This window comes from Artemia sp. Qi Xiang Cuo, chromosome 3 (assembly GCF_049724085.1).
Source record: "Artemia sp. Qi Xiang Cuo chromosome 3, ASM4972408v1, whole genome shotgun sequence".
Taxonomy (NCBI): Eukaryota; Metazoa; Arthropoda; class Branchiopoda; order Anostraca; family Artemiidae; genus Artemia; species Artemia sp. Qi Xiang Cuo.
In genome coordinates this window covers 88,534,141-88,560,454 of record NC_142796.1, presented here as the reverse complement: position 1 = coordinate 88,560,454, position 26,314 = coordinate 88,534,141, and the positions used below count along the sequence as shown (strand labels likewise).

Genomic DNA, 26,314 nt, shown 5'->3' with positions numbered 1-26,314 from the left:
TATATATATATATATATATATATATCGAATACTTCATTTTAACAGAGAAAACAGAGGTTTTTTGCTGAAGCTGGTGGCGCAGATGGAGAGCTATTCGGCAACACAATTTACCTGGAGAAATTCAAGTCTTGGAGTGGCGTTTTAATTGAGGCAGATCCATTCTACTTTCATGAGTTACTATATAAAAGAAGAAAAGCATATGCGGTCAAAGTGTGCCTAAGCAGTTCAAACTCTACTTACAGCGCTAGTTTTCAACACGAAGGAATTCTCTACAAAAAGAACGGCCAAATGCGTAAAAGTGAGTGTTTTTTCGTCTAAAAGTAATATTTTCAAAAACAAAGTTTCTTCTCTTTGTTGCGTCCTGATTTTAATATCTTTGAATATTAAATATCTTTGAATATGAAACAGGAAAATTGTAATACTTTAGTAGAACTCCCATAATGAATACTACGAGGACACCGTGCTGCCATCTACAATTTAGTCTAACGCTGTACGAACATAATTTATTCAAGGATTATCGATCCAAAAGAGGGGAACAAAATTTCGGAGAAATTGATTTGCATAATCAAAGGGGAACTAGATTTCTGAGAAATTGATTTGCATAATCGATGAGAATTATTGATTCACGAAATGGGAATTAGAAATGACATCACTTGTTATCTTGGAATTATGCGGGAGTCTAAATAGATAAATCGATATTCTATTTTTAAATACGGCTTCTTCGATATTTAGGTCACAGAGATAAATTAATATTTAATCGAAACCATAATAGTGTAACCAGGAACATCTATGAGATGAAGAGATTAACGCGGGAAATGGTTTCCTGAGAATTTTAAATGTGACAGCTCAGGGATGCAAAAACAAAAGGAACACGCAGAAATCACGTTTAGGGGTTTATTTGGGTAAAACCGTTTTGAGACATTTTAGAAGATTATTTGAGCGAAACAGTTTGAGGCATTTTAGAAGATGATTTTAGAAGATGATTTAGAAGAGGATTGGAGGGTGAAACTCTGTGGTCGTCATAATACACAAGTTCCATTTGAACAATGTTATGAGGTACCCTACCCCAACAACCCCCTACCCCAACCCAAAAAAGCCCCTATACCCCAACCCAGAAGTACCCCCCCCCAAAGGCCCCCTGTCACCTAAAGGCCCCCCGAGCCCCCAAAGGCTCCTGGGCCCCAAAAGATCCCCCGAGCCCCCCAAAGCCCCCCCGGCCCCATACTTTTGATTCTATTTGTTTGCATGTCTGGGTTGATGTTTGCAAGTTCAATAATTTATCTTTGTTGGTTTGAATGTCTAAAGTGTCTGTCATTCTCGGTTTGTTTGTCTGATTCTATTTGTTGGCGTGTCTGGGTTGGTGTTTGCAAGTCCAAGAATTTGTCTTTGTTGGTTTGAATGTCTATAGTGTCTGTCTTTCTCTGTTTGGGTGTTTGATTCTATTTGTTTGCATGTCTGGGTTGGTGTTTGCAAGTCAAAAAATTTGTCTTTGTTGGTTTGAATGTCTATAGTGTCTGTCTTTCTCTGTTTGTTTGTCTGATTCTATTTGTTTGAATGTCTGGGATGATGTTTGCAAGTCCAAGAATTGGTCTTTGTTGGTTTGAATGTCTAAAGTGTCTGTCATTCTCGGTTTGTTTGTCTGATTCTATTTGTTGGCGTGTCTGGGTTGGTGTTTGCAAGTCCAAGAATTTGTCTTTGTTGGTTTGAATGTCTATAGTGTCTGTCTTTCTCTGTTTGGGTGTTTGATTCTATTTGTTTGCATGTCTGGGTTGGTGCTTGCAAGTCCAAGAATTTGTCTTTGTTGGTTTGAATGCCTAAAGTGTCTGTCTTTCTCTGTTTGGGTGTTTGATTCTGTTTGTTTGCATGTCTGGGTTGATGTTTGCAAGTCAAAAAATTTGTCTTTGTTGGTTTGAATGTCTATAGTGTCTGTCTTTCTCTGTTTGTTTGTCTGATTCTATTTGTTTGAATGTCTGGGATGATGTTTGCAAGTCCAAGAATTGGTCTTTGTTGGTTTGAATGTGTAAAGTTTCTGACGTTCTCTGCTTGTGTGTATGATTCTATTTGTTTGCATGTCTGGGTTGGTGTTTGGAAGTCCATGAAGTTGTCTTTGTTGGTTGGAATGTCTAAAGTGTCTGTCTTTCTCTGTTTGTGTGTCTGATTCTATTGTTTTGCATGTCTGGGTTTGTGTTTGAAGTCCAAGAATTTGTCATTGTTGGTTGGAATGTCTGAAGTGTTTTTCTTTCTCTGTTTGTGTTTCTGATTCTATTTGTTCGCATGTCTGGGTTGGTGTTTGCAAGCCCAAGAATTTGTCATTGTAGGTTTGAATGTCTAAAGTGTCTGTCTTTCTCTGTTTTTGTGTCTGATTCTATTTGTTTGCATGGGTGGGTTGGTGTTTGCAAGTCCAAGAATTTGTCTTTGTTGGTTTGAATGCCTAAAGTGTCTGTCTTTCTCTGTTTGTGTGTCTGATTCTATTTGTTGGCATGTCAGGGTTGGTGTTTGCAAGTCCAAGAATTTGTTTTTGTTGGTTTGAATGTCTAAAGTTTCTGTCTTTCTCTGTTTATGCGTCTGATTCTATTTTTTTGCATGTCTGGGTTGGTGTTTGCAAGTCCAAGAATTTGTCTTTGTTGGTTTGAATGTCTAAAGTGTCTGTCTTTCTCTGTTTGTGTGTCTGATTCTATTTGTTCGCATGTCTGGGTTGGTGTGTGCAAGTCCAAGTATTTGTCTTTTTTGGTTTGAATGCCTAAAGTGTCTGTCTTTCTCTGTTTGTGTGTCTGATTCTATTTGTTTGCATGTCTTGGTTGGTTTTTGCAAGCCCAAGAATTTGTCTTTGGTAGTTTGAATGTCTAAAATGTCCATCTTTCTATGTTTGTATGTGTGAATATATTTGTTTATATGTCTGGGTTGATGTTTGATAGTTCAAGAATTTGTCTTTGTTGGTTTGAATGCCTAAAGTGTTTGTCTTTCTCTGTTTGTGTGTCTGATTCTATTTGTTTGCATGTCTGGGTTGGTTTTTGCAAGTCCAAGAACTTGTGTTTGTTGGTTTGAATGCCTAAAGTGTTTGTCTTTCTCTGTTTATGTGTTTGATTCTATTTGTTTGCATGTCTGGGTTGATGTTTACAAGTCCAAGAATTTATCTTTGTTGGTTTGAATGTCTAAAGTGTCTGTCTTTCTCTATTTATGTGTTTGATTCTATTTGTTTGCATGTCTGGGTTGGTGTTTGCAAGTCCAAGAATTTGTCTTTGTTGGTTTGAATGTCTAAAGTGTCTGTCTTTCTCTGTTTGTGTGTCCGATTCTATTTGTTTGCATGTCTGGGTTGGTGTTTGCAAGTCCAAGTATTTGTCTTTGTTGGTTTGAATGTCTAAAGTGTCTGTCTTTCTCTGTTTGTGTGTCTGATTCTGTTTGTTTACATGTCTGGGTTGGTGTTTGCAAGTCCAAGTATTTGTCGTTTTTGGTTTGAATCTCTAAAGTGTCTTCCTTTCTCTGTTTGTGTGTCTGATTCTATTTGTTTGCATGTTTGCGTTGGTGTTTGCAGGTCCAAGAATTTGCCTTTGTTGGTTTGAATGTCTAAAGTGTCGGTCTTTTTCTGTTTGTTTGTCTGATTCTATTTGTTTGCATGTCTGGGTTGATGTTTGCAAGTCCAAGAATTTGTCTTTCTTGGTTTGAACGCCTAAAGTGACTGTCTTTCTCTCTTTGTGTGTCTGATTCTATTTGTTTGCATGTCTGGGTTGGTGTTTGCAAGTCCAAGAATTTGTCTTTGTTGGTTTGAATGTCTAAAGTGTCTGTCTTTCTCTGTTTGTGAGTCAGATTCTATTTGTTTGCATGTCTGGGTTGGTGTTTGCAAGTCTAAGTATTTGTCTTTGTTGGTTCGACTGTCTAAAGTGTCTGTGTTTCTCTGTTTGAGTGTCTGATTCTATTTGTTTGCATGTCTGGGTTGGTTTTTGCAAGTCCAAGATAGTTGTCTTTGTTGGTTTGAATGTCTAAAGTGTCTGTCTTTCTCTGTTTATGTGTCTGATTCTATTTGTTTGCATGTCTGGGTTGATGTTTACAAGTCCAAGAATTTATCTTTGTTGGTTTGAATGTCTAAAGTGTCTGTCTTTCTCTGTTTATGTGTTTGATTCTATTTGTTTGCATGTCTGCGTTGGTGTTTGCAAGTCCAAGAATTTGTCTTTGTTGGTTTGAATGTCTAAAGTGTCTGTCTTTCTCTGTTTGTGTGTCCGATTCTATTTGTTTGCATGTCTGGGTTGGTGTTTGCAAGTCCAAGTATTTGTCTTTGTTGTTTTGAATGTCTAAAGTGTCTGTCATTCTCTGTTTGTGTGTCTGATTCTGTTTGTTTACATGTCTGGGTTGGTGTTTGCAAGTCCAAGTATTTGTCGTTTTTGGTTTGAATATCTAAAGTGTCTTACTTTCTCTGTTTGTGTGTCTGATTCTATTTGTTTGCATGTTTGCGTTGGTGTTTGCAGGTCCAAGAATTTGTCTTTGTTGGTTTGAATGTCTAAAGTGTCTGTCTTTCTCTGTTTGTGTGTCTGATTCTATTTGTTTGCATGTCTGGGTTGATGTTTGCAAGTCCAAGAATTTGCATTTCTTGGTTTGAACGTCTAAAGTGTCTGTCTTTCTCTCTTTGTGTGTCTCATTCTATTTGTTTGCATGTCTGGGTTGGTGTTTGCATGTCCAAGAATTTGTCTTTGTTGGTTTGAATGTCTAAAGTGTCTGTCTTTTTCTGTTTGTGTGTCAGATTCTATTTGTTTGCATGTCTGGGTTGGTGTTTGCAAGTCTAAGTATTTGTCTTTGTTGGTTTGAATGTCTAATGTGTCTGTCTTTCTCTGTTTGTGTGTCTGATTCTATTTGTTTGCATGTCTGGGTTGGTTTTTGCAAGTCCAAATAGGTGTCTTTGTTGATTTGAATGTCTAAAGTAACTCTGTCTTTCTCTGTTTGTGTGTCTGATTCTATTTGTTTGCATGTCTGGGTTGGTGTTTGCACGTCCAAGAATTTGTCTTTATTGGTTGGAATGTCTAAACTGTCTGTCTTTCTCTGTTTGCATGTCTGATTCTATTTGTTTGCATGTCTGGGTTGGTGTTTGCAAGTCCAAGTATTTGTCTTTGTCGGTTTGAATGTCTAAAGTGTCTTACGTGCACGCACACACGGAAACATCCAAACCATGGGGTTCTCCTACATGCTGAATCTGAAATTGTAATTTTCAAGGAGATTTTTTAACCTTATAGAGTTAACTTACCCTTTTAGGTTAGGTTAGGTTAGGCTAGGTTAGGTTAGATTATGTGTGCGTTAAAACATTTCTAGGTTAACTTACACTTGGTTAAGTGGCGCGCCAGCTAACCTAACCTAACCTAAAAGGGTAAGTTAACTCTAAAAGGTTAAAGAATCTCCTTAAAAATTACAATTTGTTGGGGTAGGGGACCTTACAACATTGTTCAAATGAAACTTTTGTATTATAACGACCACAGAGTTTCACCCTCAAATCCTCTTCTAAATCATCTTCTAAAATCATCTTCTAAAATACCTCAAACTGTTTCGCCCAAATCATCTTCTAAAATGTCTCAAAACGGTTTCGCCCAAATAATCCCCTAGAAGTAATATCTGTGTGTTCCTTTTGTTTTGGCATCCCTGTGCTGTCATATTTAAATTCCTAGGAAACCATTTCCCGCGTTAATCTTTTCATCTCATAGATGTTCCTGGTTACACTATTATGGTTTCGATAGAATATTAATTTATCTCTGTGACCTAAAGATCGAAGAAGCCATATTTAAAAATAGAATATCAATTTATCTCTTTGGAGTCCCGTATAATTCCTAAGAAACAGGTAATGTCATTTCTAATTCCCCTTTCGTGAATCAATAATTCCCATCGATTATACAAATCAATTTCTCGGAAATCTAGTTCCCCTTCAATTATGCAAATCAATTTCTCGGAAATTTAGTTCCCCTCTTGTGGATCGATAATCCTTGAATAAATTTTGTTCATACAGCGTTAGACTAAATTGTAGATGGCAGCATGGTGTTCTCTTAGTATTCATTATGGGGGTTCTACATACGTTGGTGTGTCACGAGATTTAAGCTTCCCGATAATCTGAAATATAGTGAACCCTCCCCACTCCTCTCTTAGATACAGCTATATGGCCATAAAATATATTAGATTATACACACAACCAAATTTTATTCAATAATACATTTATTAGACCCTATAAGACTGAGCTTTTTATTTATCTATTTGAGGATCCGTCATACAAGAACGAGAAGACGAAGCAATAATAAAAAAAACAGTGGAATAAAGGCAAAAATGAACAATTCAAAATAAATCACATCTTCAACCGAATACTGCGTGAGTGCCAGTGTCCAAAGAAAGTTCAGTTTTGATAAACGTGAATTATACATATAAACTTGTTTTTGCATGGCAGTAACGGGTTCAGCAATGTTAAATTTTCTTACAAGATAAAAATTAAGGAAACATAAAATGGGTTCCATGAAACGAAAGAAAACATAACGAAGTTTTCAAATTATAAACCATATAAACGCGAAAAACAAATTACTTACAATTCGTTTTAATTTTTGATTCTTTTCCAATGTGTCTGACAGATTAGGGACGATTTTTAATCAATCACATATTTGCTTGGGTTCTGTATATAGTTATTCTATTTTTGAGGTTAACCTTTTACTGACTCCCTAGACCCGTTCATACCTGAGGGAAGTTCCCATTTTTTTTTTCTTTTTTAGTAATAGCAACTTATTATAAAAAAAAGACAAAATCAATTGGTAGCACACCAAAAGCGTCGCATGCGATAGTCTGCTACTAAAAAAAATAGTAGAAAAATTAAAAAAAAAAAAAAAAAAACAAGTATGATCTATAATAAGCAGAAGGGCGAAACCGCGTACCAAAAAATAAACTTACATAAATAATTCATATACAATAAAACAACATAATATCATGATCCCAAAGCAAAAAACAACAATAAACAATTACTGTCAAATCCAATTCCATCAATCCCAATCTGTTTTGAAGGTATACTTACCAAGCAACCCCACACGTAGCTCATATTTAAATTGACTAATGGGTAATTCCTTGGTACTTGGGACAAGCTTATTTCTTATCTTAGCCCCTCTATAAATAACTAAAAAAGCAGTCCTAGTAGAAACTAGGCGAGGAACCTCAATATCTCCACTTGTCAAAGTTTCGTGAAAATGAAAATTGGACCTTTCCCGAAATATTCATGTAAAAGAGTGTGGAATTTCCTGACAATATCACGCTTTTAATTATTTTCCATAATTCTGCAGGGTTACCATAAGTTTCATTGAATTTGTTTCCGATATTTTTTTTTTAACATTTCTTCCTAATTTATTAAGGGCATTCCTATAATTTTTATAAATTATTGAATAAATTGGATCATTTGCATTATTTAAGGAATTCTTATAAAGTTGATCTCTATTATTAATACAGTGTAACAATCTAAGTGACAGCCATGGATTGTTAGGATTCATTTCTTTGTCATTATCAAAATCAGCATATCTTAAAATATTTGAAAACTCATATTTACATCATCCCTAAGATCAACCAAATTATTCCAATCTACTTCTGCGATTTACTTCTTAAGATTTTGAAGGTTACTCTGGCTAAACACGGGCGTTGAACTCTTTGGAATTTTTGGTGCTGAGACTTTGGAGTTACCCGAACCTCAAGTCTTGTTGAAATCCCAAAATGATCTGATACATCTATAATAATAACTCTTGGAGCTAAACCATCCAACTTTGAAAAGATATTGTCAATAAGCTTCAATGATGAGTTGGTGACGCGTGTGCATATATTAATAATAGGAAATAAACCGCATGACATACAAAGCTGCAAAAAATTCATAGAAACGCTCGTGTTAAGCTCCTGAAGGTCAATATTAAAATCGCCGAGCATCATAGTGGATGTGAACCAGTTGGTAATTTCTCCAGCTGCTTATCCAGAAGATCCCTAACTATAGGTATGGAGCCAGATGGCGGCCTATATAATATAATAGCAAAAACATTTTGGGTTTCAGTCTAAGCTGAAGAATAAATGGTTCAAATAACATTTCCTGATATAATACTAGGTCCTATCTTACCAAAACCTCGATATCGCTTCGAATATATGCTCCATTTCTTCCATGTAGTCTGAACTGTCGATTCCTATTGTAAAATTTATATCCTGGAATTTTTAAGAGAGTTGAGTTGTGGTCATTCAGCCAGGTTTCAGTAAGACCGATAACCTGAAAAACAGAAAGTTCGAGTATCTCATTCCAAAAATAAAACGAACAATTTAGCCCTTGGCAATTAAGGTGGAAGACTTTGAGGCCCCTCGCATCATCATACTCGGATTAAATTCCATATTTAAACAGATATTTCGAACTAATAGATTTATATTGGCGTGCTATTCCAATATCATAACCCCGATGTAGCTACTCCGTAAATATACCTCCAAAATCTTCATTAGAAGCTTCCACATTATTAAGACGGCTGACCCTCCGGGAATCAATATCATAATAATCCATTGTCAGTAAATTCCAAAAAAACCTCGGTACATGGGTTCAATAATAATAAAGATAACAAAAAGACACAAAAAAGAAAAACAAAAATAGTCAACTTCAAAACACTAATAAAAAAAGATTAGGCCATGAAAATATTGCCTGTAACCCGTTCATCCATCAAGCTCCTAACGCAACGGCTCACAACTTAGTAATTTACACGAACCCCAACATCATAAGATCACTCAAAAACTAACATGACAAATCTTTAATAAGACCTAATTAACAAAATACACAAATTACGGTATCAACAGACCCTTTGCATTGTACCAAGTCACTTTAGCTATAGTGTTGTTTTTTTTTACACAAATAATAGGGGGTAAGGTAAGGGGTACCCAGCATTCCACTCTTTTTCCCCTAGATATCTACGGATACCCAGGTGTTTCTTGCGCACAATGCGCATACGAGGCGTAACATCATCGCCAAAAAAACATTCTTATACACACTGAACTGTTTCACTTTAAGTTTTTTCGCAGTACTTAAAATAGAAAATCGAACTTGTGTTTTGTCCACTTCCATTTTTAACTTTTTACAGCACTAAACAGCATTAAAAGACGGCAAATTTACGCTATCAAATGACAATCCATTCACCGGAACATCCAAAATCAGAGACTCAGCATCCTTAATAGGTACTTCATTTAGGCCCCAAAATATAAAGTTGCACATTTTATTACGATTTTCTTTAACAAACGATTGACTGATTAATGATTCACTTCCTCGTTACATTTATTAATTATCTCCGATTGACCCGCCACAATCTTCTTCAAAACCAGAAGTTCTGATTTCATTGTTGCAAGTTCATTCTCCAGCACATTATGTTTATTTTATATCGATATCACACGATTGGTCACTGCACTTAAATCAGTTTTTATCTCCAAGACATTATGCTTTAGTGTCGTATTTATGGACTGGACCATTTCCAGGATTTTAAGAATATTTTCTGCATTTGACCTATGACAATCAGCGAAAATTCTACCATCAAAATTTCTGGTAGAGTTCATCACAGGGTCCGATAATTCAGCTTCAATTCGATTTCGTTTACCTCTACTTTTCTTTCCCATAATAACGGAATAAAAATAATACTATTCACCTACCTTTATATGAAATTATTTTTACCCACGCTAGTTCACAGCGTGCAGTTCACATGTGCTGTTAAAAGAGCACGGCTAACATCCAAATCAGAAATCACAGGGAGCGCAATCGCTCTAACTAAGTAAAGAACGATGTTGACACAATGTATTATTTATTTTTTCCTTAGACTATGGCACTTCTAATCAAAGGAATTGTCGTAGAAACTTCGAAAAGGATCATTCGATTAGGTTTTGGAATGGCTAGTGCGCTTTTTAGTAGTCCGAAGTTATTGGAAGGCATCCACGCCCACCGTTTCCCCAAACACATCAAATCAAAAGTTTGATATAGCCATTTTATTCAACGTAGTTGATTTCCACATATAAATTATATTTTTGAGGAGGACACTCCCCCCACAGCACTCAAGGCAACGGTTGTAAGTTATTTCCTGGGGACATATAAGGTTTTTATAGAAATCTTTGTCGTAGAAACTTTAAAAAGGGCTCATTCAATTCAAAATTCAAAGGGTTAGTGCCCTTTTTAACATTCGAAATTGATTGAAGGGTAAATAACCCCCCTCTCACGCCCACCTTTTTCCCAAACAAATCCAATCAAGATTTTGAGATATTCATTTTGTTCAACACAGTTGAAAGTTCTGGAAATTATATCTTTGAGCGGGACACTCCTCCCACAATCTTCAGAATAAGGATTATAAGTTATGCCCTGGGGGGGGGCATATAAGGTTCTTATTGAAAGCTTTGTCACAGAAACTTGAAAAACAGCTCATTCGATTGGAAATTCAAAGGGCTAGTGCCCTTTTGATAGTTGAAAGTCATTTGAGGGCAACTAACCCCCCTTTCACGCCCAACTTTTCCCCAAATACATCCAATCAAAATTTTAAGGTAGCCATTTTGTTCAAAGTAGTCAAAAGTTTTGGAAATTATGTCTTTAAGGATGACATCCTCCACCCCCACCCCACAGCTCCCATGGCAAGGGTTGTAAGTTATGCCCTGGGGGCATATAAGATTTTTATAGAAAGCGATGTTGTACAAACTTGAAAAAGGGCTCATTCGATTGGAAATTGAAAGGACCAGTGCCCTTTTTTATAGTTGAAAGTGAGTGAAGGGCAACTAACCCCCCTCTCACGCTCACCATTTCCCCAAACACATCCAATCAAAATTTTGAGATGAATATTTTGTTTAAGGTAGTTGAAAGTTCTGGAAATTATGTCTTTGAGGATGATAACCCCCACAGAGCCCTAAGAGCAAGGGTTGTAAGCTATGCCCTGAGGGCATGTGTTGTGAAGTGTATATTTATGGTATTTGGGTGTTTTAGTCGTAGATGCCTTTATTTTCCCTTTATAGGGGAGAATAAACTCTGGCCCTAAGGTAATTAAACTTTGGTAGCGTACCTTAGGCTATGACCGAACTAATGAGGCGTACCGACTTCAAGGGGCTAAAGGTAGATCGTAGAGAGGTTGTCTAACATACAATACTTTTATTCAATTTACACATAATAATTACAGATATAGATATTCTACTGGGACTGGTTGTCCCAAGTAGAACACAAGTCTTAGAAACTACAGTAATATATAATAAGATACTAAGGCACTTACATTGATAAGACAAAATTCCAAGGTATTTCTAATGAGAAAATAAACGGGCAGAGGTTCGCCCTGCAAGTCAAAAATTCTGCCTTCAGTCTCAAAAATTGGGGTATATGTATGAAAAACTAACCAAGTCCTTCCGGTACATTGACGCATTTAGCCAGGAAATTGGTTATTGAGTAAGTTCCCTCCAAGCCCACACATTCCATGATTTGTATCTTTATCTTAAAAAGTGGTGTTTTGAAACTTTGTTTTTGCGTCTTAATATATTTTTATTCAATTAATAACTCCCCATTTAAAGAAGAATTGTCCCAATTCTCAATATTTTACTTTTAAAACAACTTAATTTCGTTTACAGCTATTATGCTGCCATCTTTGGGTCATTATGTGCATCTACCCTCAATGGGTTTCCTTAGGGTTATGTTTCTGGTCAAATATAGGCCATGTTATTTTTTTTTTTTTTGTCAAAGGATTTCAATTTGAAATACATCCTTGTTCCTCTTTTTCTCTGTCTCTATGACTGACAATTACTCTTTTAGCCTCTTAATATGCATCGTCTGTTTTACTTGACCCAAAGCGGCTTAAATATAATATTAGTTGTTTTGCTTGAATTAGATTTCAAGTTATATTAGACAAGTTTATGAATTATTTGAGTTTTAATTTAATTCCCCTTAATAATTTAATTTATCTGTGTGATGTGGTTTATCTACCGTTTATTTTTCGTTTTAGAAACCTTGGATAAATTACATATAACATTACTGATTTTTAGATTTTCACATATTTTTCCAGCACAAAGCATTTTCACATATTTCAATAACGTAAGCCATTTGGGCTATGTAGCACAATATCTAGGCCTAATGTAAGTTCTGATTTTATCTTCCTTTTGATGAGCTTGTAGTAAAGTCTGTATTTCTGCTATAGTTTCCAAATATCAGTTTATCAAGTATGGTTTGGTTTCTGATGGTATGAGATGATAGTATCAGGATATATTTGAAGTGGCTTCAAAATTTGTTACTTTCCAAAAATGTGTCAAAATATCATTGAAGGAAAAATGGTTCCGAAAAGATGCTACGAAAAATTTGATTTCCAAAAAAAATATTTAAGTCTGTATCTAAAATAAATATTCACATTAGAATACATATAAAGCATAAAATTTTACATATATATTAGAAAGAAACACTCAACTTCGTAAAGTTTTATTACTTTTATTTACTTTTCTCTCTTTTTTTAATTACTCCAAAAATAATATCCATCTTAAATCGAAACATTACGTATCTTTCTGGATTATTCTTTCAAATTTAATACTACACGTATTATTTTACAATAGACATTATGCATGAGTTGAATAGAGGTCAAGCATTTAAGTATAACACTCAATTACTAGTTTAAACTTAAAGTTGATAGAAACATAGTATATATATATATATATATATATATATATATATATATATATATATATATATATATATATATATATTTTTATATATATATATATATATATATATATATATATATATATATATATATATATATATATATATATATATATATATATATATATATATATATATATATATATATATATATATATATATATATATATATATATATATATATATATATATATATATATATATATATATATATATATATATATATATATATATATATTAATAAGCATTGTGTAATAGCTTACATAAGTTTTTTTTTTTAATTCGCAAAACTAGATGGGATATTTAACTACTGTTCAAAACTTAAAGCATTAAAAAAATAATACACGGTATAGATAAGCATTGGAATTAATTCCAATTATAGTTTTGTTAATTGTTTATGAAGTATTAATGTATAATACTTCTTGAATGATATAAAAATAAAAAACACAAATACTCAACATTTAATTCACTCTATTTACATGGATAGTTTAGAATATATATGTATATATATATATATATATATATATATATATATATATATATATATATATATATATATATATATATATATATATATATATATATATATATATATATATATATATATATATATATATGTATATATATATATTAACAAAAGTTATGTTGATACATAACTTAATTGTTAAAAACAAATAATAATTATGTACTTTAATAATTTATTTAATCACTGAAATATTTATTCGCCGTACAACTTTTAAATAAGTCCGTCAATACTTTTATTTGATGAGTCCTAACTGTAATTAAAATATTTACAAAACGAAAACAACTCCAATAAATAGATTTTTGCTCTATAACTGATAAATGTGATTAGCCTCTATATAAGGGCTTGGCAATATTTCATATAACATAACTTTTCTATTTACATTTCTATAAAAAAAATTTTTGATACAATTCTCTGTTTATAATAGGTTTTCGAAATATATTTATAACAGTAGATATTTTCTCAATAACATTTGTTACAACCATATAACTTTTCCCATGTACGACTATATACATTTTGTTTTAAAACTTTGGTTCTATTTCGAACCCACTTGTGTCATTAACTGTCATTAGCTTATAAGCCTGTTTGTTTATTCAGAATTTTGAGATTTTCAATTCTTTTCGAATTTCTAAGTACTTTAGACAGTTTTATAGAATTTGTGTCTGTAATGTCTCTTTTTTTCAGCTTAAATTTCTTTTTGGGTCAAGACTTCATTTACTGCTTATATCTGATAAGCTAAAATATTTTGCTGTTCCCCTTATACCTGTTATGCCATTATCAAATGACTTTGCCTGTACTCTGAAGGTTCGCTTACCATGACTGCCTTCTGGTAGCTCCTTATAACGTTTCCATGTCTTCTTGTCATGGCTACCGCTAAAAGGACTATTATGAACCTGCACACAAAATAATTAATAATTTATAGTATTGCAACACTTTTTGATTTGCGGCCACCATTTTCTCTTGGGCTATTCTTTTTTCAGAAAAGTGGCCCTTCTGCAGAAAAAAAATACCCTTCATGGCACAGAGTAATTTGTAACACACATAACACACAGTAATAATGGCACACAGCTCTGTAGTATTAATGCTACTCATTTTGTACTTATTTAGTACATTTTTCGTACTAGTTTCGTTCAGCAAGTTCAATAAGTGCGTATAACATGGTTTAACTGACTTCATTCAGTTTATTTTCCTTTTAATTTCGTCTGGCTATATTTTCAACTTGAACCCTTCTCTTTTTTTTGATTCGTTATTTCAATGGAGCCTAAGGGTTTTTTTCAAGTCTTTTCCCGCTTTTTCAGTAAAATATGTCTTTCCTAAGCCTATATTTATATGTTTCACGTATTTTTCAAAAACCCTTAACAAGTTTTTATGCTGATTGCCCTTCTATGGTCAAATTCATTATCTCCATATTTTTCAGAGGGGGGGGGTCTTAATTTTTCAATCTGTATTTTTTTCCAGCGGATTTAAGAACATTTTTATTGAAGTTTTGACCCGCATTTGCTAGTTCTCATTTATTCATAAAAATGTACGTTTTAATGATATCCTGATTCCCACAAAATTGTGTGGTTTTTCATCGCAGACGCATATTCCTTGTCCGTGGTATTTTCCCAAAAATTAGTGCCTATATCGTGCCAAAATTTGTTTAGAGATAGGGGTTATGTATTGTGGTTTCCCAATAATCTTTCATATTTTGGGTCTGGTATTATCCTCAGTTTTATTTGCGCCTAGGGTTTATATATTCACTGAGTGCAATTTTTCCCTTTCGTGATATTTTGACTATTACCTTGTTCTACCAGTTTATGGGTTTAGTGCCCGGGTAAAATATTCGCTGCTATTTATTTTAGCATGACGAATTTTACCCGAACATTCAGCCCCAACTTTCTCCAGTTTGACCGATTCTAATATCCATTTGGTTAGTTTGGTGGATCCCCCCCAATGACCTGACGCTTAGCAGTTTTTGTTTTCAAAAGCAAACGGTCCTGTCATTGGTGTTTTTCACCTGCAATGTCCTCGCCCTGTTATGTCTATTAATGGTGTGTTTTGAATTCTTCTAATACGTGAAATTAGTTATACCTGAGAAAACTTTCTTTTACATGATGTTCTACTTTTAAAATTGTGACCCATTTTATCTACGGCTTCTTGTTTATATACACCGTCCTTATTGGTAAGTGTTTAATTTATTATATCTTTTACTATTTATAACAAGATTACAGCTAGCTTGTACATGTCGCGATTCATGTAAACTCTCGCTGCCTTTCCCATTATAATTATTTTTAAATTTCTTCCAAATAATTTTTTTCCAATTCGACTGAAAGTGTCACCTCAGAGAGTCAAAGGTTAGTAGACGCTTCGCATTTACTTAACAACGAGAGACCAGCAGTGATTGAGCTCAACTCCAAATTTGCTAGCTTCCAATGACCCTATTTTAGTAGACTAACCTCATTCGTTTTGTTTTTTTGATTATCCCCCCAAAATATATTTTTCCAATATACATATCAAAGGAACCGCCTTTTAATTCTAATTATAAATTTGTATAATTTAATTAGTTTCACAACACCTATTTAAAAATTACGTAACCTTATTAATTTCTTTTATGAAACGAAGCCTAATTCGTTTTTACAAGTCTTGACATTACACCGTTCGCGAAGTCTTTTCTCATATCGGATTCAAAAATTTTGCAGGAACCTATGATGTCACTTCAGATCGGAGCTATTAATTTAGCGATAGAACGTGACGGTAATAATTTTTACTGGCGATATATATTTGAAGGAAAACTTGATGTTATTTATATACCGATTAAAAATAAAATATAGATATTTCTCTAGAGGCTTTTTAAAGGTTTCATTTTTATTTATTATTTTTTTTCTTCCGTTGCAATCGTTTTATTCAAATATTAATCTGCTCGAGGCTACGCTTGTTCGGCCTTTCTCCGTTTCCTGGTCCGAGTTTTGGACCCAAAATTTTTGCTTTTCTTCTTTATAATATTTGCAAGTTTTTCCATGGTCTCTATAGTGTGGTTTACAAGGCTCTGAGTCCGAGTGCTGTTTTGTTGCCTCGTCAAATATCTTTAATCTTTGCTTCTCTTGATGTTTGGCCTTTTTCATAAGTGTTTTAGCTACTTGTGCTGCTGACAAAGGAACTTGTTGCTGTTCCTTTGGTTTCTTTACTGCTCTCCATAATTTTTCTCTAGAAGAAGGTTTTCTTGACGATGGCCCAGGTTTAGCTATATCGGTTTCTGTAGAAGAATTTTCAGTGTCAAATTCTGTTCGGTCACGTCTGTTAGAGGGCGACTGTTTCAAAAGCCATTTTTGCGTTAAGACTTTAGGTGAGTCTAATGAATAAAAATCAGATAATTCATTGGTTCCTTCCAATTTTTCTTCATGTGTAAATTTATCCTTGGTTTATCACATTTTAAACCCTTATGTTGTGTTTGATTTTCTTCATTGCGAGTTTCCGATGAGTATTGAAAATTTCCCTTTTTCTCTTGTTTATTGTGTAGAGTTTGTAGCCAAGATTGGGCTAAATACTCCTTCCAATCCTCCCAACTTTTGTGGTCATTAAAAGGTCATAAAATTCATATGGTCTTCTGATATATACTGGTGAAATCGTGTCTTCTATTTCTTCTTCTGAAAGTATAGGCTCTGTTTTCCACTGTTTTGAAAAATATGCCTTTTTCATTCTATTATGGTGAACTACTTCTTCCTTTTCCTTATACTGATGCTTTAGAACATATGTTAAGTTATTTGGTAGAATTTTTATAATCCGGTAGGGTCCATCCCATTTCGGTTTTAACTTTTTGGTCCTTCCAGATTCGTTTTGTAAACATACACCAAATCTCCTAAACAGTAACTTGTTTTATTTTTGCTTGTTCTGTCATATTTTTCTTTTTGTTCTGTTTTCGCATCTTCCAGATTGTCTTTAACTTGTTCCATAGCTTTTTTCATTTGCATCACCATCTCTTCCTTATATTGGTCTAGGTTGTAATATATTCTGTCATTTTGTATTTCATCTAAACAAATTCTGGGATCTCTTATATGTTGCAAAAAAAATGGCGTTTCTTTTAAGGTACGCAAAAAAGCCGTATTTATTGCAAACACTACAAATGTTAAATGTTCATCCCAATTTTCATTTTCCTCTCTTGCCTGTATTCCCAGCATGTAGGCGAATTCCCTATGCTTACTTTCAACCTTCCCATTAGCTGCTGCCATGTAAGACGAGGTAAACCATCGTTTAACATCCAGATATTCTGTAATTTCGTCTAATAATTTGGCTCTAAAACATGGCCCATTGTCGCTAAGTAAAACTCTAGGGAAAATCCTGTTTTCCAGAAATAGCTGATTGACCAAAACTTTCGCAATGGTTTTGTCTTTTCGTCTTTAATTGGAAAAGCGTATAAATATGAATTAAAATGGTCGACTACGGTTAGTACGCACCTGTTTCCTTTCCTGGAAACTGGTAAACTTCCTCCTGTTCCCCAAATATCTATTGACATTAATTTCCCTACCCCTGAAGGGGTGGGGTATTGACCTAATTCAGCCCTAGGGGTCCTTGGTGGCGACTTTTGTTTGGCGCACTCTTGGCAGCTTTGTATAAAAGCTTTTACTTTTGAGTACATTTTTGGAAAATAAAAATTTCCTTTCAGTCTCCCCATAGTTTTTGCTTCTCCCATAAGACAGTCAATTGTTGCATGTGCCATCTGTAAAATATCTCCTTCCAGAGATTTTGGAATTACTGGAATAATTTTAAAGTCATTTTTTCTATATTCTTGCGATGGTCTATGATATCTTATCAAAAGATTTTTACTTTCGTCAAGATCGAAATGATCTAAGTCCTTTCAAAAATGTTTAAAGCACTCTGGCAGTTCCGTTCCTTTTGATAAAAAGGATTTCATTGCTAAACAAAAATCATCTTTATCTTAATGCTTCGAAATATTTTCATTAGACAGTATTTCTACCCCTTCCAGTTCGTTATGGATGGTTATTACCAAATTTCCTTTCGTATCTGGATTTCGTGACAAATAGTCTGGTAAAAGGTTTGTACGGCCCTTTATATATATATTGGGAAGAAGAAATAGAAGACACGATTTCACCAGTATATATCAGAAGACCATATGAATTTTATGACCTTTTAATGACCACAAAAGTTGGGAGGATTGGAAGGAGTATTTAGCCCAATCTTGGCTACAAACTCTACACAATAAACAAGAGAAAAAGGGAAATTTTCAATACTCATCGGAAACTAGCGATGAAGAAAATCAAACACAACATAAGGGTTTAAAATGTGATAAACCAAGGATAAAATTCATAGAGGAAGAAAAATTGGAAGGAGCCAATGAATTATCTGATTTTAATTCATTAGACTCACCTACAGTCTTTATGCAAAAATGGCTTTTGGAACAAACGCCATCTAACAGACGCGAGCTAACAGAATGTGACACTGAAAATTCTTCTACAGAAACCGATATAGCTAAACCTGGGCCATCGTCAAGAAAACCTTCGTCTAGAGAAAAATTATGGAGAGCAGTAAAGAAACCAAAGGAACAGCAACAAGTTCCTTTGTCAGCAGCACAAGTAGCTACAAGGCCTACGCTTGTAGACGTAGTATCCACCGTGTCAGCCGGGCCGAAGTATTTTGCGTCGTATGTAGCCAAACTAATGAATTTTGGTCTACGCGTAAAATAAGTTTTTTCCCAAGTAAAAATTGTCAAAATTATTCTGTAAGAACTACAACTGCCAAACACTCCCTTTCAACTGTCGAGTGTTTTTTGTTCTGCCTCCGACAGTGACCTGCTCGCGTATTGGACTATTGATTCTACTCCTTCAGAATTTATGTTTAATAATATGACCCCTATACCGTACCCCGAAGCATCTGTTTGCAAACAGAAGTCTTGTGACAAATCTGGTAATTTAAGTATTGGTGCCAGTAATAGTTGCCTTTTTATTTCATTTGGCGCTTGTTTTGCGTCCTCTGGACATTCGAATTTACCTGATTTTTTAAAAAGGTTTGTCAAAGGTTGTGGTATTGTGGTATAATTTTCAAGGTATCGTCTGAGATAGCTTAAGAAACCACAATTTGATCTGCAGCTTTTTTTATCATTCGGAGGCTGTAAATTTTTTATGACTGTAAACTTTTGTGGGTTTAGTAAAATAGAACATTGGTTTATCTGGTGTCCAAGAAAACCCAGTTTTGGTACTACTATTTTTAACTTTTCTGGTTTTAAGTTTAAGCCTGCTTTTTCAAGCTTTTCCAGTATTTTTCTAAGTCCGACCAAGTGGTCTTCCAAGTTTTCATTAAACACAATTACATCATCTAAATAAGCCAAGGTATCTTTTTTCCTTCCTGGTTCGTTATCTTTTAACACCAAATTCATTAGTCGACTAAAACAATTTGGACTAAATGATAAGCCAAAAGGCATACGTTCAAATGTAAACGTTCTCCCATCGTCTAAGATTACTGTAGCCTTATGCTTTGTTTCTGCATCTAAAGCAATTTGCCAATATACTGCTATTAAATCAAAACTAGTGTAATATTTTGAACCCCCTAACGAATCTAAAATCGTATCAATTCTTGATAGCTTCCTCACGTCCTTAACCGTGACGGCATTTAGTGATCTACAGTCTATACATAATCTCCAGGTGGTATCTTTTTTCCTGACTATTACTAGTGGAAAGCACCAATCACTTACACTTTCTTTAATTATTCCCTGATCTTCCCTTTCTCTTATTTGGCTTTCTGGCCATGGTTTTAAATGATAAGGTGTTTTATACGGTGATTTTTTGATTGGAGGGCCCTCTGTGGATATCTTGTGCGTGATTAAGTGATTTAATCCGTAATCCGCTTTGTGTCTTGCAAAAGTCCATTTAAAATCCCAAAGAATATTTTCCACCCTGGTTTTTACGTTTTCCGGTAAATGTTTTAAATCAAATTGTTGCAAAAAATCCGTTTTCGAAATTCCATACTTTTCTTGTGTCTTGCGGTTTGCATTTTGTGGTTGCGGCTTTAATGAGGATAAATGTTCGTGGCTAATTAAGTTTGCGCTTAATTCTGGACTGTTTAGAGATTTTATTTCCGAATTTTAAATATTTTCTACTGATATAAGTTCTACCTGGTTCAGTATTACTTTATTATTACTTAGATTTGATAGATTTAAGTAGGTTATACCATTTTCAATTTTTATAACTTGATTTTCAACGAAAATTATTGGGTATTCTTTTATGGTGTACCCTCTTATCATGGCATCCATTGTTTTAACCTTGCCTTCTTTTGTATTTAATGTCGCTAGAACTTGAGCTGTCGTTCCCCCGTTATGGTGATTTTTCCGCTTATTTTTAGGTTATAATTCGAATCTTCACTTTCGTTATCTGTTGTTACGCAAATTTGCCTATTATTTTCATTTGCCTGGTTTATGGTTATTGTATCGGATATGGGTTCCCATACGATCCCATATTTTCTGATGGCATGTACTGCTAGAATACAAGGAAATGATAGCTGCTTATATATTATCGCTGTTACCGTCATTTCTTTATCACCTATACTAAATTCTAATGGACATTCTCCCGAAATTGTCAGCCTTTGGCCTATCACTGATGTCAGGGTATTCTGGCATCTGCTTATTTGATTTTTGACACTAGGAGGCAATCTCTTAAAAACATCCTCACGAATTAATGATTTGGATGCTCCTGTATCTAGTAAACATGGTAAATTTTGAAAAAACTCAATTTTAAAACAACGCAGAATCGGTAGATTATTATTATTTGCATTTGTATCCCAACATTCTAAACTATATAGGGGTCTTTGTAAGGAAATAGCTCTGTCGACCCTTAAAGGCTGGTATCTCCGTTTAAATGCCAGCTGTTTTTCCTAAAATTTATGGGGTTATCCTAGTTTACTTTAGCGTTGCTACTTTGACCCTGGGTACTGCTAACCGTATGCCTTCTAAGCCTAAATTCAGGAATATTATTAGGTGTTTGCCAAGTATTATTTGTTCCATGCCTTCCTAAATTTCTGTCCCCCTGCGTTCTGAATTGGTGTCTTGTCATGTACGTCTGGCCATCTTTACGTATTCTATGCAAGCAATCTGCTGCTTAGTGGTTTGGCTTGCTACAATAATCGCAATAAAAAAATTTCTTAAATTGTTTGTTTGTTTCCTGTTTACTTCTAAATATTTTTGATCTGTCCTTGTTGGTTCCCCAACTATCTGTCTTTGGTGGGGGAGGGTTCCCATATTTCCTAGAGTTATTAGCTGCTAATATCTCAAGGTGGTGGAATATGTCAGCTATTTCCCTAGACGGCGACCCTTGGCCTCCGTCGCACCTTTCTGGTTCACGATTTGGCTCCTCAAAGCTCACCCTTTTCTGTCCCCTTTCATATTTTATACTTTCTTGGGCTCCTGTGTTATTTATTGACATCTGGTCAAACTTTTTCATAGCTTCGTCAATTTTTACCTCTGTTTTGACTAGTATTATAGCCTGCTCTAAATTTTCAGGTTTCCGCGATAATATTAGTCTTAATAACTTTTTTGGTAACCCTTTGGTAAAAGTAAGTAGTTGTACTTTCTGTACTGTCTCGTCATTTCCGCCTTTCTCTAATTGTAAACACACGGATCTACAAATTTTGTCGGCATATTACCTGATACTAGTTGAGGTATTGAATGTGACTACCTCTGTTCTTAGCCCCTCGGAGAAGCTTGTCTCAATGAAACTTGTCTTAAAAGATTCAATTAGAGTACTGATGTCCTTGGGATCTTTTTCCTTAAATGCTATAAAATATTTTAGGGTGCTCCCCTTTAATCTGGTTGTAACGCATTGCTCTTTGACCTTATCCTCAAACGATTCAATTTGTTCGTCGAAAATTTTTAATTTTTCGATAAAGTCATCTGTGTCTGGATTTCCCGCGTATTCTAATATAATGTTTGCGATTTCAAGTACTGTTTATAGGGAAGTCAGTTTCTACTCTAGTAAAGCCATCTTATTTCAATATACTATTTTTATCTAGTCTACTTTACCCAGTTTTTTCAGGGGCCATCTGATGTTGTGATGTGTTTTTTATTATATTTGGGGGTTGTAGCCGTAGATGCCTTTATTCTCCCTTTATAGGGGAGAATAAACTCTAGCCCTAAGGTAATTAAACTTTGGTAGCGTGCCTTAGGCTATGACCGAACTAATGAGGCGTACCGACTGGGTATGTTTGAGGGGCTAAAGGTAGATCGTAGAGAGGTTGTCTAACATACAATACTTTTATTCAATTTACACACAATAATTACAGATATAGATATTCTACTGGGACTGGTTGTCCCAAGTAGACCACAAGTCTCAGAAACTACAATAATATATAATAAGATACTTAGGCACTTACAATGATAAGACAAAAATCCAAGGTATTTCTAATGAGAAAATAAACGGGCAGAGGTTCACCCTGCAAGTCAAAAAGTCTGCCTTCAGTCTCAAAAATCGGGGTATATGTATGAAAAACTAACCACGTCCTTCCGGTACATTGACGCATTTAGCCAGGAAATTGGTTATTGAGCAAGTTCCCTCCAAGCCCACACATTCCACGATTTGTATCTTTATCTTAGAAAGTGGTATTTTGAAACTTTGTTTTTGCGTCGTAATATATTTTTATTCAATTAATAATTAACTAAATTAGAAAGCTTTACCACAAAAAAGTGTGGTAGAAACTTCAAAAAGGGCTCATTCGATTGGAAATTGAAAGGGCTAGTGCCCTTTTTAATAGTAAAAAGTGAATGGAGAACAACTAACCCCCCTCTCACGTCCATTATTTCCCCAAACACATCCAATCAAAATTTTTAGATATCAATTTTGTTCAACGTAAATGAAAGTTCTGGAAAATAGGTCTTTGAGGATGATAACCCACTCAGAGCCATCAGGGCCAGGCTGTAAGTTATGCCCTGGGGGCATATAAGGTTTTAATAAAAGGTTGTGTCGTAGAAACTTCAAAAAGGGCTTGTTTGATCGGAAATTAAAAGAACTAGTGCCCTTTTTAGTAGTCGAAAGTGAATCAAGAGCAACTAACCCCCTCTATGCCCTTGGGGCATGTAAGGTTTTTATAGATAGCGTTTTTATGTAAACTTCAAAAGGGGCTCATTCAATTGGAAATTAAGAGGACTAGTACCCTATTTAATAGTCGAAACTGATTAGAGGGTAACTAGCCCCCCTCTAGCGCCCACCATTTCCCCAGACACATCCAATCGAAATTTTCAGACAGCCATTTCGTTCAACGTAGTCGAAAGTTCTGGAAATTAGGTCTTTGAGGATGACACTGCCCCAGAGCCCTCAGGGCTAAGGTTGTAACATATGCCCTGGGGGCATATAAGGTCTTTATTGAATGTGTTGTCGTAGAAACTTCAAAAAGGGCTCATTCCATTTGGAATTGAGCTGGCTAGTGTCCTTATTAATAGTTAAAAGTGATTGGAGTGCAAATGCCCCCCCCCCCACGTCCATCATTTCCCCAAATACTTCTGATCAGCATTTTTATATAGCCATTTTGTCGAAGGTAGTTGAAGGGTCCGGAAGTTATGGTTTTGAGTTTGACCACCCTCCCCCCAAAGCCCTCTGGACTAAGGTTTCAAGTTTTGCCCTGGGGGCATATAATATTTTTATAGAAAGCGTTGTCGTAAAAACTTAAAAAGGGGTCATTGGATTGGAAATTAAGAGGGCTATTGTCCTTTTTAATATTCGAAAGTAATCGGAGAAAGAATCACACCCACCCCAAGCCCATTATTTCCCCAAACTTTTCCGATCAACATTTTGATAAGACCATTTGGTTCAACGTAGTTTAAAGGTCTGGAAATTATGTCTTCGAAGATAAATACCCTCCCCCCATAGCGGCAAGAACAAGAGTCCTAACTTATGCCCTTGGGGCATATAAGGTTTTTATAGAAGTTTTTGTCGAAGAAGCTTCAAAAAGGGCTCATTTGATAAGAAAATGAGAGGACTAGTGCCTTTTGTATTAGTCAAAAGTGATCAGAGGGCATATACCCCCCCCCTCTCCATGCTTATCATTTTCTCAAACACTTACAATCGAAATTTTGAGAAAGCCATTTTGTTCAGTGTATCATAAAGGTCTGGAAATTATGTTTTTGAGTATAAGAAATCCCCTCAGCCCTCAGGGAAAGGGTTGTAAGTTATGCCCTGGGGACATATAATGTTTTTTATAGAAAGCGTGGTCATATGAACTTCGAAGGGGGTTCATTGGATTAGTAATCAGACGCTCTAGTAATCCTTTTAAGAGTCAAAGGGATCCGAGGGCAGCTGATCCCCCCCCCACACTTCGTATTGTTCCGAAATTTATCTAATAGAAATTCTTAGATAGCCATTCTATTCAAAATAGTCTAAATATCATATAGCAAGGCTTTATGGGTTGCAACAAACCCTAGAAATTAGGGCCAATGGTTGTAAGTCATGCCCAAGAGGTATTTAAGGTTTTTATGGAAGGGATGGTTGTTTAACTTTAGAAGAGGCTCAGTTTTTCTTCCTGAAAAAGACTATGTCAATATAAAACGAACAGAAATTAATTAAAAAAACTTTTTCCACAAAATAAGTTTTTCCAAAAAAAGTAAAGAACTCCATTAAACAAAAATGAACAAAATCAAAATCAAATAATCTACCAAGCATATAACTACCGCAAACCAGTATCATTAAATAAGTGAAACCCAAATCAGTCAAAATTAAAAAAAAAACCGAGTCAAACTCAAAACGAGCAGAGATTAATATGAGTAGGGTTCTAAACCCTGTGCTTCCTAAAGCCAGAATAGAATTTGTACTTAACGGAAAAAATTCTTTTAAATGTTTACTTTTATAACTTTGATATCAAAAATTAATTACGTTTTAAAGGAATAAATATCTGTATCTGTATATTAAACTGACAATGTTTTTTTTTCAGTAGATTCATTTGGATTTTTTTCAGTAAAGTATAAATCATATTCTGGCTTTTAGAAAGCATTAGGTTTAGAACCTCATGCTTTTAGAACTGACCCAAATGCTTTTAGAACATGAGGTTTAGAACTCATACTAATTTCTGCTCCTTTTGAGTTGGACTCTGTTATTTATTTTTCTTCTTGTTTTGGGTTTCATTTATATATTGATGCTGGTTTTTGGTATTTGTATGCTTGGTAAAAGTTTTTGAAAAAAAAATTTCAGTTAATTTTCTTAAAAATAGAAATCGCTGGCCAAAAATTATGGGATGTAGGGAACTCCTTCTTATCTAATTATTAATTAAATTTATTTCATGCACTCACGAGTATTCACAGTGTCACAAGCATTACATTTCATCCGCTGAGTTAGGTTGAATGCAGTCAAACAAGTTCACTCATTGACTGCTGAAATTTCAGTGACACAAGCCTTGGTATTAATGTAATCATACATAAGTGCATGGGATGGCTTTTGAAACTTTCCCATACCTCCGCAAGTAATAAAACCGCCATCTGTATCCGGACAAATTCCAGCAAAAACAATGGGCCACTCTTATACTAAGCTACTATAGTACCTTCAAAGTTCATAAGGATATCGGATTGCTCAATAATTTAAACTTATTCGGTTTCCAAGTATGTCATACTACTGAAGACGCAACTCGTATTGTGTGAATTGCTTTCATGTGTGATATAACTAATAGTTCAACTAATATTGCGCTGAATCTTACCATTGGCAGTTACGCAACGTAATCGCTATTTCTTTTTGTCAATAAAACCTTTCAGGCAGAATCACAGAGCATTCATTTTTTTTGGTGGTGGGGGGGGGAGCGTAATTTTTTTTTGATAATTCCAGTTAGAAACTCCCAAAAAGTCAGAAGAGTTTAGCATCTAGGGGTTAAGGAGTGGGCATTTCTTTGATACTTATTGTTTCTTATAGGATTAATTAAAAAAAATACCCCAAAAAATTTTTTTTCTAAGAAAGATATCAAGTTGTATGCATATAAGCAGAAATAAAATCAAACAATTTTTCAAGAGTAAACCTACCAAAAATCGCTATCAAATAAACAAATGAAATCCAAAACGATTAGTAACTACAACAAATAACCAAGTCAAACTCCAAACGAGCAGAATTTACGACAAAGAGGTATAGCCTAACGCCTTATTCCTCTAGGCCTATTCTGCCTTCTTAAGACCAGAAAAT

At 34.6% G+C, this 26,314-nt stretch overlaps 1 protein-coding gene across 1 annotated transcript in view; it reads left to right on the top strand.

Annotated features, from left to right (window-relative positions):
- LOC148954715 (uncharacterized) overlaps positions 1-26,314 on the top strand; it is a 96,136-nt gene that overhangs the window by 59,331 nt on the left and 10,491 nt on the right. Inside the window, exon 2 of the mRNA XM_089087219.1 lies at positions 46-298. Coding sequence (XP_088943345.1) covers positions 46-298 — 253 coding nt within the window. The remainder of the gene's footprint in view (positions 1-45; positions 299-26,314) is intronic.